Raw genomic sequence first — 15075 nt, forward strand, 5'->3', positions numbered from 1 at the left:
TGCTCATACTGCTAGAAGAAACTCATTGTTTCTGTGTCATTTTCCCCAATTTAGCAACAAAAGTTAGTACCTTACATATAAGTAAATGAATAAACTTTGTGCTAATCGGACAATGACTTGTAAGGAGGATGAAGCAGAGAGTATTGTCATGCTTTTGTTGATAATCACAGAATCACAGAATAGTTTGGGTTGGAAGGGACCTTTATAGGTCATTTAGTCCCAATGCCCTGGAATGAGCAGGGGCATCTTCAACTAGATCATGTTACTCAGAGCCCCATCCAACCAGACCTTGAATGTTTCCAGGTATGGGGCATCTATCACCTCTCTGGGCAACGTGTTCTAGAGTCTCACCACCCTCATCACAAAAAATTTCTTCCCTATGTCCAAGCTAAATCTACCTTCTATCACTGTACAACCATTACCTTTTGTCCTATCACAACAACCCCTGCTAAAAAGCCTATCTCCATCTTTCTTATAAGCTCTCTTTAAGTATTGAAAGGCCACAATAAGGTCTCCCTGGAGCATTCTCTTCTCCATGCTGTACAATCCCAACTCTCTCAGATTGTCCTCGTGGGAGAGGTGTTCCAGCCCTCTGATCACCTTCATGGCCCTCCTCTGGACTCACTGCAACAGGTCCATGTCTTTCCTGTACTAAGGACTCCAGAGCTGGACACTGTAGTCCAAATGGGGTCTCACCAGAGTGGAGTAGAGGGACAGAATCACCTCTCTTGAACTGGTGCCCACACTTCATTTCATGCAGCCCAGGGTAAGATTGGCTTTCTGGGCTGCAAGTGCATCTTGAAGGCTCATGTCCAGCTTTTCATCCACTGGTACCCCCAAGTCCTTCTCCACAGGGCTTTCAATAATATGACCATGACATGGAAATCACTGCTCACTGTTACAGAAGTATTAACAATATTAGTACTGATTAACTTGCATATAATTTTACTCTCAAAAGGTACATCGAAAGATACCGAAGATATATTTGATATTTCCAAAATATAACCACTTTTCATGTAAATATTTAATCCCTGTCATCAGGTCAGGAAGTGTATCCTGGAACTTCATCAGCTGCAGTCTGGAAACACAGGGTAACTGAGTTACAGATAATCACTTTTTATTTAACAGATTATTTTCTGGACCTGTGATATTCTAGAGAGCAGTCAGACTGCTATGTGCCATAGCAAAGACATAGCTAAACCCTTGTCTAATTCATATCTCACATTTTCAAATTTTTCCTGAAAATATAATTGTTAAACAGGCAGTTACAACTGCAATAATCCATCTCTTCAGGAAGCACCTGGAAAACTCTATACTGGCAGGTATGCTCAAGGAAAATCTTTGTTGGTTGAGTATAGTACAGATAATGTGTAGCCAAGAAGTTGACCGGGGAAGAATTAATAGGTAGAAGTAAAAGATTCTGGTTATTTAAAAAACCCCACACAACTGTATGGGCTTATTCACTTCTGCAAGTGAAATTCTACCTTAAGATACAGAAATGGATACAATCCTAATTTCTGTAGATGATGCACAGAACTGTCATGGCTACTTCATATCTGTGAAAAGATAATGTATCATAGGAGGACTGGTGGAAGGAATGGCAAGTTCCACCTGGCTTGTCTGTCTATCTACAGTCTTACAGAGAAACATACATTATTGCATGACCAAAAGCCTAAAAAAGAAGTTATTCATAAACAGCATTCACAGAGGAATGAGGAATTGATCTGTAGAGAAAGTACAAACTGCAAAACAATTAAAAATTCCACAGAAGGGAAACTGATTTGTAGGAAAGGCATTATGTAATTTCTGTTCCAGGTGGCTCTGTGAATGTTACAGCATTGTATCATCTATATTCATTACATATGGAACATAACGACTACATGTATATCCTACAACCAAAATGTAACAAAGAACTGTACCATAAACCCACTCAAAAATCCAGAATGCAAACTGACATATTTAAAACCGGGAAATGTCAGTGTCTTTTAGGGAACAGCAGTTGGCGCAAAATAGATTCAAATTTTGGCTCTTCAAGCCTGTCTTAAAATTCTAGCCTGACATTTTATTTATGCAGAGAACACGCTAAAATAAGAACAGTCCCAAATATTTTAAGTTCTTACTGACAGAAGATCACTTCAACAAGGAAAGAAATATAATAAAATAAGAAATAAAATAATTGGTCTTGCAAAAGAAGTGTAATAGAGGAATTAAGTGACCAGCTTTATGCTTTTCTGGGACAGTCTGGGATGGCATTTGGGTATGAGATGCTGACAGCAAGGTATAAACTGCTGTCAGGTGACATTTGCAACTTTAGCTCCCTAAAGTCTTCCCATTCAGGGAAGTCCGTACACCAGCTCATATTTGGTCACTTCTTGAATGGGAAATTAAAGCATAAACTGAAGTGTTGTGCTCAATAGGAAAAGACAGCTGAGTCACAGCCAGAAGCTTCACATCTTGATTCGATTGACCCAGACATGTTGGCTTCACACAGTAGAAAAATATGCTGTTATTCATTCTCTTACAGTAAAGCTGCAGAGAATTAGGAAACAGCTATTTTATGGCATAACTTCTATTCAGAAGCATTATTTGATGTAAATACTCTGTGCCTGCTTATGACTGATTTAGTTCTACAGAGATGTTTCCAAAAGGGTTGAGAACCCAACCAAGAAATATAATCATTACCTAAGACAGTCTCTGCATCCCAATAGCAAGAACTAAACCAAAAAAAAAGACACACCTCCACTACTGACAACACAGAAGCCCAATCGGCTATGAATAATCAGGGCTGCAACATCTGATCTGCCGTACAGGCATCTGGGGAAGGATGGGATCTGGGAAGCTGCAGGAGAATGAACTGCAAGGTCTGACTACTGGGAGAGCTAGAGCACACTGGAATTGGACCAGTAAATGTTATTTAAACCACACAAAGCATTCTCAGAAATATTACAGCGCATGCATAAGTCTATCAGAAGAACATAATGAGGAAATTAGGCATTTTTTTTAAGTAAAGAAATGGAAGTGCCTAAAATGAAGCACTCCAAGTCATCCTCTCGCCAGCTTACCTTTTGAAAACCCTGTAAACATTGGGTCTTTGAAGTACTACTATTTTATGCAATCAGTCCTTGAACTGTTTCACCAGAGATCTCACCGTCGACCCTTATCATTTAAGGGAACATATTTGCACATAAATGAACAGTTAATTCTCATTTTTCTGATGAAGTAGCCACTACAGAAGGGTATTTGTGAGAATCAGGATTGTTTATTCCCACTTATGTTTAGCAACTATTGACTGTTGCTATGAAGAACAATCATGCTCACCAGCATTTCATCCACATCCAAGTCAGCACTCCTACTTTTAAAAATCACCAATACTTTTTATTCCTGAAGTCTACAGGCAAGAAACAAGATTTTCTACGGAGTGCTACACCCAAGAAGACAAATTCTTTCACAGTTTTCTCTATGCTACCATTTCCTTTACTCCCAGATTTACTGGCGCTGCCAAAACCATATGCTGAGGTTTTGGGTATCAGCAGCTCAAAGACTTGCAGAAATGCAGTTACAACACTCTCTTACCTGTTCCTCATGGATCAAAGATGTGCTTGTAACTATTACTGCATTATGATTGATTTCCTTCATGTCAAGCTGCACAAAGAGACCATCTTAAAAGCAGGTACGCCGAATGCCTTTTTAATGTCCAGTTTTCTTTTAAGGCAATATTTGATCACAAACAATTCTATACAGTTCAGAGGAACACCTTTCCATGTAATAGAAACATTTTATTAATTCCCTTTGCCACACAACAAAATGGCCATAAACTTCATCTAAGTTGGACAGCCAATTTTATCTGTTAATGAAGTTTCCGAAATATATGATGGATACTCACAAGTAAGCAGCCTTTCCTTCTTCCAGTTCTTTACTTTTTCCACTTGAACCACTCTTTTTCCCACAGATCCTCCTGGTGATGCACATTAGCAATCCACATTGTCGTACAAAGAAGCAGCTAACATCAGTCACAACCAGGATTAACAACAGGGCTGCCACTCCCAGGCCAATGACAGTACCAAGTCCAAGACCATTAAAAAGAGTGTCTTCAAGGAAAAAAAAATGAAATTCATTAATAAAATTCATCCCAAAGAAGAGCATTTTCGAGAGCTTTTAAGCTGTAAGCCAGGAGACTAAAGGATGTTTAGAAGTCAACCATTCAGAAATTAATGGAAATAAACAGTCCCGAAGATTAAGCAGGTATTCAACATGATATAAAAAATCACCAAAAAAAATCTTTTCTATATATTTTTCCATCACCAAAATTCAATATGGTCACGGAGATTAAATGACATTAATAACAAATAAAACCACATATTCACATTCCGAGAGTATCAGTATGCAGCCTAGGAAAAATATTTTAAATGTTCTACACAATAATAGTTGATTTAAGTTGTCTTTTTCACATTTCAAATACAATTAATTAGCAGTGGTGTTAAGCAGAATTACTGGAAGGTTTAAGACAGTGCCAAAACAGTATTTACTTTTGTAAATTTAAGTAGAATGAAAAATTCTTCAATGAAATGAATTCAAGCTGTTTAATCTGCAAACAGTTGCACATGCTTAGTCTTAAATAAATTAGTATGAGGAAAACTGTGCATATTATTAAATTATTACAGGGTTAGGACCTCATTTTCTATAGTTTTGCGCCTTGAAAATACATTCATAAACTTAAAACTAAACATATTCCACACCTGATCTTGTTTCTGCATTTGTATTATGAAAGCTGATGCTCTGCTAATTTTACTTCATTACAAATCTCAGGGAAAAAATATTTGAATGTTTTGACTCAGCTGGCATTTCCGTAACAGACAGTAATGCTGCAGACTGGTTTGAATACTGTGGTTCTCAGAACAAGTATTGTGTTTGTGAACCCAGATGACCCTTATAAAGCACAGGACTTCTATGTGATCAATAAACTAGGCAGGGGAATAGTCACCTCAGTAACGGTTCATGCACCCAGCTAATTCAAGGTGTCACTCTAGCTCAGAAATTGGCTAGTGACAATTGCCTTGTGTGATGCTATGACCTGAGCAAACTCCAGAGGGGAGTGGAACTGGGTGTTCTGAACTGTTGGTGTTGTACATCAGCATCGCTCACTTAGTGTTCCCACGCCTTGGAGTGATGTGTAAGTCAGCAACGGAGGGGTATATTTCCTTTGCAGCTGTACCTATGCCCATTACCAAAATAAAAGCAGGATTTTTCTGGCAGGAAATTACTTGAATACTGTTGTAACAGACACCAAAACATAATATAATGTAATATAATATACATGTTTTAATGGGGCTACTACTATTATCTTCATCTTTTTCTTCCACCTCCCTAATACATTGTGAACTCTTTTCAGATTAAGAGTATCATTTAAGTTTTTGTATTGTTGCTTAAATATTTTTTTAAAAAAATATCTGTTTACCCTTTCAAATATAATTTGAAAATTATTTTCTTGAGGACTTTAAAATTAATACATACCAATAGAAATATATGCTTTGTTTCTCTATGTGATAAAACTCTTAAATGGAAAAGCAAAAACTTTTTTCAACAGAAAGAGAACATTTTACTTTTTATGCAATTGATTTCACTGTCTTTTGTATGGATCGTTTTATTATAGAACTATTCTTCAGAATGTTATTAAGCAAGAAGCTAGAATTCAATGTATATATTTACATGGATGGATAAGCAGATAAACAGACAGATATTCAAAACAATTTTTCTTTCTTCAGAAAGACTTAAAAAATACTATATAAATCACAAAACCAATGGCACAGCAATGCAATGATGTAACATGCATTGCCCCATCAGCAATGTTGGAAGTTGACATTTCACATGAATTCACAATCTTTCTGTTTTTTAACATCAAGGTTCCTAGTTAAATATTGTAATTTTAGATAGATCTGCCAAAACTTACTTTATCCATACATCCACCCATCTATTTGATGACTTTTTAAAAACTTCAGTCATTTGTATTTACCAGCCTGAATTGTCATGAAGATATAAATAGATATTTTATTATAGTGAACTGGAAAGCTCAAATATATTTCAACAGCTGTAATAACAGCTATAATATATTATAATAAATTTTATGAAGTCCAGTTCTAGAGACATTATACAGTGATGTTTTCATCTCTATACCTTCTTAAACACTAAAGAGAATGTGTAGGAGAAAAATTAAGAGCCTTTTAATTCATATTTTTAAAGGGATTAATTCAGGGTTGTTTTGCTGCTGTTGTATTTTAAGTTTTTTGTTTGTTTGTTTGTTTGTTTTTAATGCGGTATTATGAAGTCTTTACCATGGGGAAATACATTTTTCACTGATGTAAACAGCATTTCCACTATCACTGGAACATTATGATGTGGCAAGCATCCCACCCTGAATGATTCAGTGGCAGAAGAGCCTATGCAATATTTTCACTAGCAAGTGAAAGTTTATAATAATAATATTGTTCCTCTGTACAATGATATTCATATCCATTTGCCATAGTTGAGGGGAAGACTTTGTTTTTTACTTTTAATCTTCTTGGTATAGGTGAGGCATCTGAAACCTAAGTATTTGACTGGTACATATTTGTCTATTTCTTTATGATTGATAATTTTCTTTTAATTCAGCATGCCCCAGCCTTACTCCTGCCTTACTTGGGGTGTCCCAGCTCCTAGTTTTCCTACTTGCAACCCATTTGTTCGTACAGGTTTCTATTTCACAACATTTGAAAGTTTGATTTCTTAAGATTGTCAATACTTTCCCAACATTTCTCTCCTTTATCTCCCACACCTCAAGGAGTGACAGGAACATGGTCACATCCTGTGGCGTAGCAAGGAACGTTGCTGTCATCAGCCTCTCACCTGTCTTAGGCTCTTTATATACTTTCTTCTTCTGAAAAGGGGCAGAAAGTGGACTGTCTTGTGTTTTAAAAGTATCTGTGCAATGATTAATTTTAATATTAATAAAACTATAGAAAATTATATATTTTTTAAAAATCATTTGGCTCAATTACGTTCTTTCTTAAATTGCTGGGACTTTTTGCTGGGTCTATTTGCTCCCACAAAAGTAAGGTGTAAAACTAATGCCAATTACTATTAAAGCAGACAGACCTACTGACTGCTCTCAAAAATCATATCCTCATATATCTATGGTACCAAACCAACGTGAAATTTTGTCTTAGTATCTTACGACATTAACAGAAGTACTAATTCTGTGACTGGATGAAATGTTAATGTCATACTAGATACAGCCTTTCAACCAACTTTGAAAAATACCTTTGTTATCAAAAAGCTTTGCCCTAAATTAAATCGGGATTAGCTTTACTGCAATAATTCTTAAAGAATTTAAAAAAATGTTATAAGCAGCAATGATTTCAAAGTTTTGGGTTTTTTTACAGTGTTTCAGTATGTACCAAATGGACTCAAAATACTAGTTTCACTTTGTGTTCTACAACAATAAAGTATTTATACATTATATACCTTTTTTCTAGTTGAAAACACACATATTTAAAATTATTTATTTATTTATTTAAAAGACCCTTAGGTTCCATAGTTCTGAATGAGTTTTAGTTATAATTTCTCAAAAACGTGCTAAATTTAAAATGATATGCTTTTTGTTATATAAAATATGGCATAAATAATATAATAAACTTTGCCATGATACTGAAGGGAACTGCCAACTTCAAACAAAGTCACTTCATCTACTTTTTCAAATAAGTGTTTATGAATGAATACTTATGGGACAAAGACTGTAAAACTTTCAGAAATGTAATAAAAAATATATTTGAAGAAAGTTTCTATAAATTCCCTAGAAAGTAATGCCAATTTTCAAGTTCCCAGTTACTCAGCAAGTTGTATTTCTAACTTCTAACAAAATAATTGAACGCTTCTGCACAAATCATTATTTGAATAGGAAAGGAGCAATGAAGTGCTTTGGGAAGTAAACCAGAATTTCCCAGTGAAGACAACTAACTGGAAAGATAAATTTTCTGGACCTTCAAATGTAAATTCAAAGCAAATTCCTTTAAGGGGTCTATATCAGATACTCTAAAGGGAAGCAGGTCCAAAGAGAGAGCCACCATCTACATATGTACACAGAGTATACAGTACACTTTGTACATGGAAAACTAAAGCTATTTTTTCTGCACAAAGAGGCAAGAACTTAATATGCAATATTCACATATTTGGACTGATGTTATATGAATGTATGTCCCTCAATGTGACAGAATTTCTCTGTACTCTTATAGGATCACATTGTATATATTCAGTTGCTGGTACAACAAAATAATAATTGCAAGCTTTTTAGTGAATACGCTGCTTGAGCAGGAGGTTTGGACAAGATGACCTCCAGAGGTCCCTTCCAACCTCACTCACTCAGTGTTTTGTTGAAAAATAAAAGCACCTTTTTGTGCTTTTCTTTCCTTCCCCTCTTGCTTAGCAGGCATAGATTAAAGGAAAGATTAAAGACATGATTCTACATCGTCCTTAACGTTTTACAGTCATTTATATTTTTAATAAAAAAACCCCAATGATATAAAACACTTTCCTATGCTTATAGGGTAGCATCTGGCAGTTAGATTTGAATGTGCAGGGATATTATGCATAAGTTTGTAGTTTCTTTTAGGTTAGTCTGAACCTAAAGAAGGAACTGGTCTTGAGCTAAAATAGTTGAAAATTATGAGCTAGATGATGAATTGAAAATACTGCACCGGGTAGCAGCAGAAACCAAAGCATACTTTTGTTTATTATCTTCTTGAACTGCCCTGTTAAGCCTCTTAGAAAGGCTGTCCAACCGTGATGGTTTATTACTTCTGCACTGTCCAGGAATGTTGTCTTTAATTTTTATATGATCTGGAACATTTCTTAGAATCAAAGGCTTACAAAATGTATATACTTATACAAAACCTCTAAAAAAATAGAAAACATAGATCTTAAAAATTAGTATCCATTGATAAGCATCCAAACAATCATAATGTAGTACCAAAAAGTTAAACAGCTGTAGAAGGTTTTTCTACCAGTTAAAACTATAACAGTGGAAGGCCAAGACCATTACTAGAACAAGCATTGCCAAGATAAAGATCTGGAGAGGGGACAAAGAAAAGGATACAAATCCAAACAGCAACCATATAATGAGAAAAAAAACCACCAACAAACAAACCCCAAAACATAGCAAAATCAAAAGCGTATACTGGAAATGTTATAGAATTCCAGATAGGTAACATGCATCTATAATACAGGTCTATCCCAGATATAAAAATTTACACAAATACTATGAGGTGGGTGTTGGAAGTACAAGTATTGCAAATACACAAAGGATAGTTCTTCATTTTAGTCATTGCAATTACTCATTTGTTTCCAGATGATTCAAAATGCTTCCTTTTTTTATTTTTTTTTTTTTTTAAATTTTGGGGATATAAGTACATTCAAACTTGTACACAATAAGTGGAAATAATTTCTCAGTTGAAAGCAGCTAAAAAAGCCATTTGTCTTAAAAATAATTATGTCTGATGTCTGTATTTCACTGCCTTTTAATGATTTGCATTTTCTTGTATTGAAAATGGACATATATAAATTGTGGGACTTGCATAACTTTGCTCACTGCCTGTCAAAACATCTTCCTCCTTCATTTTCCAACAGGAAATGTCCAAGAGGTGTTTCCACAGAGCTGTTTCCTCCACTCCTTCACGGTGGCTGATCAGAATGCAAGGACTGTATGACACCCACCAAATCTTACAAGTTACAGGCACCCAGCATGAACTCATACCCAGCATTTTCATGAGAATGTGATGATGCTGGAAGACTATATTAATTAGAAGAGGAACCTTTTCTTAGCTTTGTACAAGCACGTCCCATTACTAAGCAATCCTGTTCCTTACTGAGATAAAAATCATGGCAGACAAAAAGGACTAAACAACCAATGATCCCCCTGCCTCACCTAAACAAGCTCCTATAATGTGGCTGCCACAGCCAGAGCTGCATGAGCTGCTTTTAGCAATTTAAACTAATAAAGCTTGGCTTTTGAGCCAGGTAAGTGCCCAGCAGGTACATGTCTACCTTCAAATAAAATAAACAAATCAATACAGTTGCAGCATCAACTTTTAAAAAATTATTATGATTCTGTGCAACATTTACTGAGGTAATATACGATGCAAAAGAGACCGTGACAGTAACATTCTTTTCTATCCCATTCCTTAATACAAAAAGATGCTAACAAGGCTATAATTGACATTAATTTTAATGCTTTTTCTTCCGGAGTGATTTCTCCTGTAACTTTCTGGTAGGACAGATACTGCTGTAGGGCAGAGTACAAGCACATGAGGATATGTGCTCTGTACTGCACGACTGAGTAATATGTTCTGACAGATACGCTTGACACACAGCTTTGAAAAATAAAGGGGACAGCATTACTGATCCTGATGTAACTAAATAACTACAGAGGAGGTTTCCTCTAACTTTCTTCTACCCATATTTGACATATGTTCATTGTCTACCATCTCCAACAAAATCTGAGTCTGATTGCAGTGGAGTTTCAAAGGTTTCACTGGCAGCAAGAGGAGCCATAAAGAAGAGGCTGTGTACCATAGAAAATGACACACAGAAGCAACGGGCATTCATAGTTAAGGGAGCCTGTGATGCCACCAGGATTATCAGATACAGAGATGTGAGCCACTGAAATGAAAATATGTAAAATGGTATCTATCAGAAATGTTATGGCTTTCTAAAACTTATCTGAGTGAGGGAGCTTTTCTTTAATATGGCAAAGAATGTCTTTCCAACAAGTTTTCTGGAATTACTTTTCCCTCTAAATTTTACAGGTGAATTTTTTATTATGACTCTTTCTGGGTACTAAGTAGGACTTGACTTCTCATTTACTTTAACGGCACTTTACAGCATTTTTCACATAAATGTGTCTTAAAAAAGACATACATTAAAATAGCTAAATAAAACAAGTGTTGTAATACAAATGGTAGCTTGAGTGTTCCTGTCAATAATGTCTTGTCCGCATCCACTGAGGGATAAGAAGGGAACGGAAAGAAGGCTGTATTACCTAGACAAAGTGTGCTGCGTTGTGAAAATAGTCTTTGTAGCTGTGGTTTATTATTTTTTAAGCAAAGTTTTCAAAAATTATCCTGGCATCATCAAACTACCCATAAGCAGCCTTCAGAAGCATTTGAACATGCATAAATAGTTATCAGGAAGCTACATCCCCTTTTTCATGCATTTACTCAGTTACCGTAGTAAAGAGCATTTTTTTACCATTGCCTGCTTCTATGGGAAACCCCTCAGAAAAGCCTGCAGAGATCTCAGCTCTTCTGTGTATTGAGGGGGCAGATGTTGTGCAACGACAGCAGCTTTGTGGAGGTTTTGGCATCAGCTCTCCACCCAGGTTTTAGAAGGTTATGGGGAAATGAATAAGTTTCTGTGTCCCAGTTTCCTCCATTAACACTGACAGCAGATTTACTGAACACGTCTCTTGGAAGATTTTTTAAGAAGCTGCGCAGATCAATTAAGATTGACATGGGTATTGAAAACATACACTTACGTGTGGCTACAGTACTGCTATTGACATAAAAGGATAAATTATTTTAATTGTGTTATTTAGGATAATTCAAAATCTCACTGTGCACATACCACAGAAATCTGAGAGAGTTTTGCATCTTTATACTGGGTGACAGCTGTAACCAGAGCACTGTAGTCAGGAGACCTGTAAAAAAGCCAAACTGTGTTCCAATTGTATTTGAATTCATAAAATATTTCAGGTTTGACAGCACTTCCTTTTAGCTCTAAAAGACATACATAAATACAAGCAACAGTTTTGAGAAACATTTATTGGAGTAATATTTTAAATGTATAATTATTTTATAGCATTAGCTACAAAAAGAGAAGTTTAATGAGTGCTGCCAGGATACAGTGCATGTTTTTACTTGAAATAGTTACACTAGTAAAACCACAACTGCCAGTAGGGTTGTACTTGGTATAAAAATGTCGTGTACCATTCTAATTTCTCCCAGTATTAAAACATCTGCCTTTTGGGATACAGTGGATTCAAGCAGGCAGATTAAATCAGTACAGATCAAGTGCTCAGACTGCATATTTATACAGATATTTCACATACTTGCTACATTAATGGAGTACCATGGCAGCCACATAATATGAACCAGCAGCCACATAATATGAACCAAACTAGAAATTGAGGAACTCTAATTTTAATGATTTTTTATTGTTTGGAGGTTTTTTCAGTGTGTGGGCTTTGCTTTTTTTTAATAGTCACTACTGGATAAAACACTGAGGTTTACTATTGAAATATTGATGCAACAATAAAAAATCTCTTCAGTTACAAAATACATAATGTAGGCAATACAATAAACCCAACATTTATCAGTAATAAAGAAAATACAGATAGGAACGGTTTAAGTCAGTTTTCTTTATTACAAAAACGAAGACAGAAGTTGCATAAACTAAAATGAACTTTGAACAACAGATGAAAGACGCACAAAGTTACATACATTTCTTGACACTTTGGAAAGATGCTGAGGGACATTACAATTACACTATGCAGACATTCTTCAGGGAAAATGAAGAAAGATGACAGAAAATACTGCCTGCATAAAAGAAATCAGTGGAGCAAAATGGTAGTGAAACAGGAATGAGATTAAAAAAAAAAATATGTCACCGTTTCACAAATGAAAATAAACTGCTTTAAATCCAGATCTTTTTCTTGCCTTTCATACTGTTTTTGAAAATAGAAACTCACAGGAACTGCAGTGCTTGCAGTATTTTTAAAAGTAATTTTTCATACATTGTATATATTTTCAAATGTAATTCTGTTGGAAACATACACTGGGTAAGATTTACTTTGCTTGTTTTACAGCTCGCTTAACATGTAATATAATCAAAATTATATGAAAATAAAATATTAAATAGAAATGGCCTCTACAAAAATGCTAAATGTAAAATAGATATACAGAACTATTAATAAGAATATCATACATCATAATGGAACTATGGTGACAAGAATTTTTACTACAGTTTCTCAAGACTTTAGAACAGATAAAAATGAACAAGAAAAGGTATTCCTTGATCTAGCTCTTGCAAAACACCTAAACTTAACATAACTGTCAAGCATACAGCTTCCATATAGCTACTCTTTCTAAACAGGCAAAGTTGCTAGTTGATATTTGACACATTGGCTTTATTAGGACGTTGTCACTGGCATTACAAGGAATAAGATTTTCCTTGTGAATTTTCATCACTTATACAGTAAGCCTGATAAATGAGTATGAAAGGAAAACTGGAGAAGCCTTGTACGTCTGGAGAAATGGGATGGATTAAGTACAATGTGGTAAGCTCTAATGAGTTCTAGATGCAGCTAGCAAAGATTTTGGTGATGCCATAGACTTCAGAAGGTACATTTGTCTTGGTATTGTTTAAAGTACTTTCTAAAAGTTAAAGGTATTTTTCCTGTCCTCCTAAAAATCCTGAAAAAAATAATCAATTAGAAATCAACATTCTGGACAACGAATAGAAGATTGGAGACTGTTAGCACAATCACAAATTGTATACGAGTCTCCATTACCTCCTTTTTTTTTGTTTTAAATTGGTTTGTTAGGTTTAATTAGTTAATTTTAAATTTTCACACACATAAATGGAGCTATTAAATTTAGTGAATGAGGTTTGCATGCTGGAAAAATAATACATGGTAAGACCCAGAAATCTAATTGAGTATTCATATTGTTACTTATGTAATTAAACCACTAGGTCTGTTTATCTTATAAATATATATTTTTCATATGCACATCATATTTTTTACATCAGTGCTTGGCCTCATACTTCCATCAAAAAATAAATGGAACATTATATTGTTGCTTGATAACAGTATGCTTTGTACACCTCATAAAACCTTTTTTCCAATGTATGCAGTATATGTGTCTTTTTCTGGGCAATATTTTTCCTATTCAGCTAGACAGCAATTTATATTCTAACAACCCGACTGTAATAAATGAAGGATCATGTGTGAGGTTGTATTATGTAAATACTTGGATTCATAATAATTTGTAAATGTTAGTAACTTGTCAAAACACTGGAAACAAGAAAGACAACAAGTAAAACCTCATTAGGAAAGAAGCCAGCCTTAGACTCAACAGTTTGTAAATCAAAACATGTAAAGAATAATATTCCTTATTGATATACTGCTATATCACAGAACAGTCATTACCCTTTGTAAGCTTCTGTGTCACCAATTTGGATTTAAGACATAAGTTCAGTGTAGACTATTTTAGAACTTCAGTATTACAGACAGTTGAATATTAGCATTTCAAAATATGTGACAATGTTGAAAAAACGGTAACATTTTACACTGTCAATCATAAGACCTAAAATCCCTTTTAAAATTACTACTTTTAAAGGAACAAATTTACTTATATAACATTTAAGTACTAATGACAGCAGAATAATAAATTCAATTTATGAAGACATATTTATCATTTTAATACAGTTTAAACTACAATTTTAAATCTGCTCAGTCTATACCTACCAATTATAATTTAATTTGCAAATGTCTCTTCACTTTTTCTACATTCATGTCTGTAGGAAGACAAGATTTTAAAATCTTCTGTATCTTCCCACAGATTGCACAAAATATTGTTAAATAATCTTGCTCTCATTGTTTTTAAAGACAGAAACATTCATAAAGGGAAATACAAACAAAACCGTATTAGTTATTCATCTCAGGAGATAAATGACAACCCAAGGACATCCTCTTCCTCTTTCTCTTTCTCATTACAGAGGTTTTGGGACGCTGCCCAGAACTGTCTGGCTCTGCTGTCATAGAATCCCTGTAATACCGGATTAACTCATCCTCTTTGGACTCTAATGGGAAGAGTAGGGCCAAAAGCAAAGGATCATATTCATACTACCTGATAAACTCAAAATGCATAACATAGAAGAATATAAAATGGAACAGACCTAAAATTTCTCTCATTTAACAGTGTAAACTTATGTAGTTACCAGCTGAAGCTACTATCAGTTTGGAAAAAGGTAAGTGATCCAAATTTTTCT

At 34.8% G+C, this 15075-nt stretch overlaps 1 protein-coding gene across 1 annotated transcript in view; it reads right to left on the minus strand.

Annotated features, from left to right (window-relative positions):
- NCAM2 (neural cell adhesion molecule 2) overlaps window positions 1–15075 on the minus strand; it is a 305254-nt gene that overhangs the window by 9678 nt on the left and 280501 nt on the right. Inside the window, exon 16 of the mRNA XM_056329648.1 lies at window positions 3884–4088. Within this exon, the coding sequence (XP_056185623.1) occupies window positions 3884–4088 (205 nt within the window). The remainder of the gene's footprint in view (window positions 1–3883; window positions 4089–15075) is intronic.

The sequence above is a fragment of the Falco biarmicus genome, chromosome 2 (genome assembly GCF_023638135.1).
Source record: "Falco biarmicus isolate bFalBia1 chromosome 2, bFalBia1.pri, whole genome shotgun sequence".
In the NCBI taxonomy this organism is placed as follows: domain Eukaryota; kingdom Metazoa; phylum Chordata; class Aves; order Falconiformes; family Falconidae; genus Falco; species Falco biarmicus.